General features: G+C 17.2%; 2 protein-coding genes and 1 non-coding gene across 3 annotated transcripts in view; 1 reads left to right on the forward strand and 2 right to left on the reverse strand.

The window, feature by feature from the left end:
• Positions 1-2,881: 2,881 nt before the first annotated feature.
• PGSY75_1337600 lies at positions 2,882-2,963 on the reverse strand. Its single transcript has one exon. It is a non-coding gene; the product is annotated as a tRNA-Ser (tRNA).
• Positions 2,964-3,681: 718 nt separating this feature from the next.
• On the forward strand, positions 3,682-5,894 carry PGSY75_1337700 (hypothetical protein; the record flags this gene model as incomplete). The annotated part of the gene is made up of 4 exons (XM_018787423.1): positions 3,682-4,047; positions 4,189-4,494; positions 4,594-4,735; positions 4,876-5,894. The coding sequence occupies 4 exons, from the start codon at positions 3,682-3,684 to the stop codon at positions 5,892-5,894; spliced, it is 1,833 nt and encodes a 610-aa protein (XP_018640165.1).
• Positions 5,895-6,506: 612 nt separating this feature from the next.
• PGSY75_1337800 (calcium-dependent protein kinase 5) overlaps positions 6,507-7,500 on the reverse strand; it is a gene marked incomplete at both ends in the record, with an annotated part of 1,707 nt that continues 713 nt past the window's right edge. The window contains one exon of the mRNA XM_018787424.1: positions 6,507-7,500. This exon is cut by the window's right edge and continues 713 nt beyond it. Coding sequence (XP_018640166.1) covers positions 6,507-7,500 — 994 coding nt within the window.

A 7,500-nucleotide genomic window follows, 5' to 3' on the forward strand; every position in this document is an offset into this window, starting at 1 on the left:
TTATAAATTAATTTTTTAAAAAAATAAAAAATATTTATATATATTTATATATTTATATTTTTTTTTTTTTTTTTTTTAATTTTTTTTTTTAATTTTTTTAAAAAAATTTTTTAAAATAAAAAAAAAATGTTAAAAATTTTAAAAAAAAAAAAAAAAAAAAAAAAAAAAAAAAAAAAAAAAAATTACATAAAAATAATTATATAATATTCTATATAAATAAATAAATATATATATATCTATATATATATATATTCTTAGGCTGAAAAAAATACAGACAATATATTGTAGAGATACTTAAAATATATAATACTTTAATTCGTAGCACAATGTTAATAATATAATATATTTATAAAAGAAACACTGAGAAAAAATATATTTTAATATATCTCAATATATAACTTCATATTTTCTTAAAAAATAATAATGCTATTCAAAACATAAAATAATGTAATAAATTTAAAGATAAGGAACATATATATACATATATATATATATATATTACATAAATGTATTTCAATGTATAATATATATAAGAGGAAAATTTAATATTTTAAAATAGGATTAAATTATTATATATACTTATATTTACATTACATTTTTTGTAATTCTTTTTTTTTCTTATATAAAATTTTTTATAATATATCACATAATAATACATATTATAAATAATATATCACTTTTATATTAATACCTTCTATTATTTTGGTGTTTGAAAAAAAAAAAAAAAAAAAAAAAAAAATATTATATGTTTATTATATATATATATATATATAATAATATTTTACATATTTATTCATATAATAAATTATTTATATGAAAAATATTTCATATAAAATAATTTATATATAAATTTCATTTGTCTATAGAATAAATAAAGTATATGTATTTATATACTTTTTCTCATTAATTTTTATTATAAAAAAATATTAAGAATGTAAAAAAAAAAAAAATTCATATCAAAATTTTATATTCTTTATACTTATAATTACATATATATATATATTTTATTTATATTATAAAAAGGTATAATTAAAAAAAAAAAAATTAACAAATTTCCGTGTACGTAAAATAAGAACATAGTATGCACTTTTTTTTTCCTTGCTAAAGTTTTCATGTACTCCTTATGTATCTCGCATGAGCAAAAAAAAAAAAAAAAAAAAAAAAAAAAAATTTGCAATTAACTATCTTAACATAAAGAATAAAAAAAAAATATAAAATATAAAGTAAATAATAAATAATAAATAAATATTTCAAAATAATTATATATACCTATAATATATATAATGTTTTATATTTGTATTCCTGTAAAGGAAAATATAAAACGGAAAATATATATATGTAATATATATTCGTAATTTATTTATATATAAACTTTTTGAATTTATATTAAGGTCATAATATTACATTAAAATTATTATTTTATAATTTTATAATTTAATAATTTAATAATTTAATAATTTTATAATTTTATAATTTTATAATTTCTTTTTAAACACATATATATATATATATATACATACATATAATATATCAATAATCTGTATAATTTATATATATTTACATTTTTTGTTCATAAATATATTAATTTGTGAGGGATATGTTTTGTGTATATTCCATTTTTTTTTTTTTTTTTTTTTTTTTTTTTTTTTTTAAATGTACAGTCTACATAATATGTAATTAAAATGATACTAGGAACGTATATATACACATATGTATACACATATATATATATATATATTAATTTTATTAAAAAAAAAATAAAAAAAGAAAAGAAAAGAAAAGAAAAGAAAAATGTCTATATTTGATTGCCAGAGGTTATTAAGAATTATATTATTTGTGTCAATTTTAATAGGATAATTATTTTATTTTATGTATATAAGAATTATATATATATATATATATATATTATATTTTAAAATTGTGCGTGTAAATTACTGAGAATATATGATTCTTTTTAAAATGAGTTATAAAAAAAGAAAAAACTTCACGTTTATGAAAGAAATTAAGTTTCTTTTTATAATAACTAATATATAAATTGATATTTAATATTTTAAAAATTATATATGTGGAAATAATATTAAATAAAGATATCTTATAGGCACATTATATATACATACATACATGTATCCTTTTTTTGGTATAGTAATTTGTAGGTGTTTAACAATAAATATAATTATTTTTTTAAAGATTTAAAATAAACAATAAAGATATATAACACGTATTATTCTTATTCTTTTTCTTTTTCCTTTTCTTCTTTTATATCATTCTCTTCTGCATTTTTTTTATAAAAAGAAAATCTACAAATAAAATGTACATATATATTTTTTTTTTTTTAATTATATGACATTACAATGTTTATTAGTATAAAGGATAATTAAAAGAAATTTTAACTCTATACATATTTATAAAAAAAAAAAAAAAAAAAAAAAAAAAAAGAGATTGTCATGTATCAATAATTTCTTTTTTCTTTTTAAAAGAATAGTAAAATTGTTATGTCTGTATATATATATAAAATATATATAATATATATATATATATATATTTGTATACGGAACGAATAAAATATTAAACAAAATGAGAAACAATAAATAAAAAATAAATAATATATTTTATATTGTTTGTATTTGGAACATGAATTATATTATTATTTTATTTTTCAAATATTTTTTATAATTAATATATAATTAAATAAAAGAGTACCATATATATATATATATATATATATCATGTTCAAGTGTAATATAATAATTCTAATTATTCAAATAAATTTTCTTACACAAATAATATAAATATTTTATTATTATATAATATTTATGTAAATTTTATATATATTATATTTATTTTGCTGCCTTAATATCTATTTTTTTTTCTCTCTAAAATTCGACAGCTACAGGATTTGAACCTGTGCGGGCAGAGCCCAGTTGATTTCGAGTCAACCTCCTTAACCACTCGGACAAACTGTCTTAAAGTGTACTCCTTTTTAATGTTGATATATAATCATATTTAAAAAATGAAATATAAAATTTTATTTTTCTTTATAAAATTAAAACAAATATATAAATAAATAAGTAAACATATATATATATATTAAATAACGTATTGAATTTTATGTTTATATTGTTTTTAATTTTAATTATACATTTGTTTCTCTTTAAAAAGAAAAAAAAAAGGAAAAGGAATATACATTTGCTTCTTATCTGTTCCAAGGAATATATATATATATATATATATATATATATATATATAAATATGTTATATATTATATATTTATATGTATATATTTTATTATGTGCCTTTTGGTGCTTCCTATTCAGACACTTTTCTCATAAAAAAAAAAAAAATATATTGAATATAAAAATATAAAAAATATACATACATACATATATATATATATATGTTACAATTTTAATATGTATATATAATATTATAGTGTATGTTCATTTATGACCCGTCCAATTATAAACATCGTTTATAAATTTTCTTATTAAAATGTAATAAATGACAAAAAAAAAAAAATAAAACAAATCAAAAAGGTATTCCAAGATTTATCATTAAAAAGAATATAGGAAAATACAACCTGTATAAATACTGTCTTCATTTATTTCAATTTATTTCTTTTCTGAAAATTTTATTGTAAATTCGTTTTTCTCTTATAATTAATAAAAAAAAAAATAAAATAAAATGTTCAATGTAAGTTCGTTAATATACTTTGGCAATAATAATTCTATAAAGAAAAGTATAGCAGGGGATATTTTTATATATACGTCTAAAAAAAAAAAAAATAACAAATTTTTTGAAGCTTCTTTAACCCACGACATCAATGATAATAAAGAAATAAATAATAATCATTATAACAACAATCTTGATGATAATATATGTGAATATAATTGTAATGAATATAATAAATGGGAAAAATATTATTGTTTTATTAAAGCCAATCTTTTTTATATATACAAATTAAGAGGAGATTACAAACCGCATGTCATTTTCTTGTTAGAAGGAAATGAAATCAAAAGTGTTAATTATTATATAGCTATAAAAAATAAAGTAATACTTCAAAAAATGAAAACACAAAAAAATAAAATATATATATATATATATATATATATGTATGTATTTATGTGCATAATTTTATTTTATCCATCATCTGAACATATCTTAATTTTTTATATTAAATTGTAAGTTTAGATAATTCAAGAAATAGACGATTGCGCTATAGGAGAAAACGAAGATTTAATCCAAATAAAAATCCCTCAAGAAAATAAAGAAGATACTTATATTTTATATATAAGAGATATAAGTACTTATAAAAAATGGATGAACATATTAAAGAGGTCAAATTATTTGTACATATATAATAATATTAATACAGTAAACGAAGAAAATGAAGAGATGAAAAAACAATTAGAAGATACAAAAAGGTTAAATGATATAGAGATAAAAAATAAAGATATACACATTAAAGAGCTCAAGTGTCAAATAAACTCATTAAAGGTAAAAAATTAAAATAATAAAACAAGTATATATATATATATATATATATTATATATATACAATTAATTATTTTGTATTCTTATAATTATCTTTGTTTAGGATGCAGTTGAAAATATAAGGACAAAAAATAAGAGACTACAAATCGCAGCAGAAGTGAATGTAAAAAGTGCTGATGAGTATCTTCAAAAAAAAATGAATGAAATGGAATTTATGAAAAATGAAATAGGCATAAAAATGGAAGGTAAAAAAAAAAAAAATTAAAACAATAAATATACCCACAAATTATATATATGTATATATATATATATATATATATATATGTATATATTTATTTATTTATATATCTATTTTTATTTATATTTATGTGTCACCCTTTCTTAGAAAATAAAAACCTCAGGGAAAAAATCCAAAAGACAACAGAAGAATGCTACAAGAAAAACAAAGTGTTGAACGAACTGGAAATAGAAAAAAACACTCTTGAAAAAAAAATGAAGGATATTATGTTAACTTTAGAAGATGCATGTAGCGATCCAGAAAAACTTACTTTAATCAATTATAATACAAATGAAAGATATCAAAAAATTGTATTAAATAATAAAAACTTGAAACAAGAAATAATCAAAATGAACGAACGGTTTTATGAACTAGAAGATAGATATAAAGAGAAAATAAAAACAATAAAAGAAATTGTAGAAATAGGAGATATCTTTGATTATTTACATAAAATAATATTATTATGTCAAACCAAAATAAAATATTATGAACAAGCTTATAAATATAATGAAGAAGAAGAAAAAGAAATAATAAATTCAATTCAATACATGATTAAAGAAACTAAAGTATCTGAAGCACATGCAAGAATATGTTATATTACACATAGATCAAAAATATTAGAAGAACGTTTAACTTATTATACTACACATAAAATACCATCAGATTATTTTTATTTTGCATGTACAACATTAAAAAGACTAGGATGGATATTTGGAGAAATAGAAATATTATCACCCTTAAACGATAATCAAAATAATACATATTCTATATATTCTTATGTAGATAATATGAACATAATACCTATGCGTCAACAAATATATTATAATGAAGGTCTAGAAGGAAGGAATAATTATAAAATTGTTAGTGATATTGATATATATTCTATACCTAGAAAAATGTGTCCTTATCAAGAAATGCAATTATGTGAAAATAAATATAATTATATTAAAATTAAATTAAACGATCTTAAAAAGGATTTTAATATCTTTAAAAAAAAAACAAGACCACAAAATGCATCTATCATATCTGATTTACAATGGACAGAAATGAAGAAAAATGCTTATGAAAGACTTGAGAGAAATATAATACTTTTACAGAAAAAGGTTGACAATGAGGATGATATGTAAGATATATAAATATGTATCTATATATATATATATATATATATATAATATGAATTTATTTTTATTTACCCTATTTTATATTATTCTATTATAATATATTCTAATTGTTTGTGTTGATATATTTATGACATTCCTTCCTTCTTATCATAAATATATATATATATATATATATATATATATATATTTATGTATGTTTTTTTTTTGTTTTTTTTTATAAAAATAGGAAAACCCCATAATCATAAATATAACATTATATCATTATATAATTAAATCATTTCAAATATAAGGGATAAAGGAAATATTACATTTGATATAAATATTAAATGTTTAATAATAACATGTGAATAAAAATAAGAAAAAAAAAAAACAAAACATATATATATATATATATATATATATATATATATAATTATATGTATAAGTATATTTATTAAAATATTAGGAACAATAACAAAAAAAAAAGATTCATTTTTTTACGGGAAATTTAAATTTTATATTTGGATATAATATATATATATAAATATAACAAAGGGAGTATTAAAATATATATATATATATTTATTTATTTATATCCATTTTATATAAGATCCCTTCTCTTATTGTTAATTTTTCCTTTCATTCTTTTACGCCGGTCATCATCTTATAAAATTCATCATAATCTATAAATCCATCATTATTAGAATCGACCTCTTTGATAAGATTTTCAATAATTTCTTTACTAAATGATACTTGGACAGCACTAAAGGATAGTATTTTAAATAATTCATCCTTTGTTATAACACCATCACCATCTAGATCAAAAACATTGAAAGCGTTTCTACAAATGACATCTTGTTGAAATATACTATGATCTAAACAAGCTGCTAAAAATTCTGTATAATCAATTAGTCCATTTCCATCTGTATCGAGTTGTTTTAATAAAAAGAATAATTCTCTATCAAGTTCATTATCATTTACTTTTAAGCATTGAAATATTTCTGATATTGTTAATACACCATCTCCATTATTATCAAATGCTTCAAATGTTTTTTTTAATTTTCCTATGTCTTTTTCATTTAATTGATATGCTATGCATGTAACAGCTAGCTTTTTTATTTTACATAATTTATGGAATTCTTTAAATTTTTCTATTAATGTTTTATTTAATGATTTATTTATAATAAGATTATTTGATTTAAATTTTTTGAACCATCTATGATTTAGAACTTGTTCAACATCTATTCTTTCTTTATAATTATAATTTAAACATTGACATATTAGATCTTTAGCATCATCACTAACTCTTGACCAATAATTTGAATCAAAAACGAATTCTCCTTTTTTAACTTTTTTTAATATTTCATCATTATTTTTTCCATTAAATGGTGGGTATCCACATAATAGAATATACATAATAACACCACTACTCCATATATCACATCTTTTGTCATATTTACCTCTTAATATTTCTGGAGCAATATAATATGGTGTACCTACAACAGATTTTAGATTATGATTATTCATACATTTACTAGCGAAACCCCAATCTATAATTTGTATAGGAGAATCTTCAGTATTATCTACATATAAAATATTTTCTGGTTTTAAATCTCTATGCATAATATTTTTA

The sequence above is a fragment of the Plasmodium gaboni genome, chromosome 13, assembly GCF_001602025.1.
Source record: "Plasmodium gaboni strain SY75 chromosome 13, whole genome shotgun sequence".
Lineage (NCBI taxonomy): Eukaryota > Apicomplexa > Aconoidasida > Haemosporida > Plasmodiidae > Plasmodium > Plasmodium gaboni.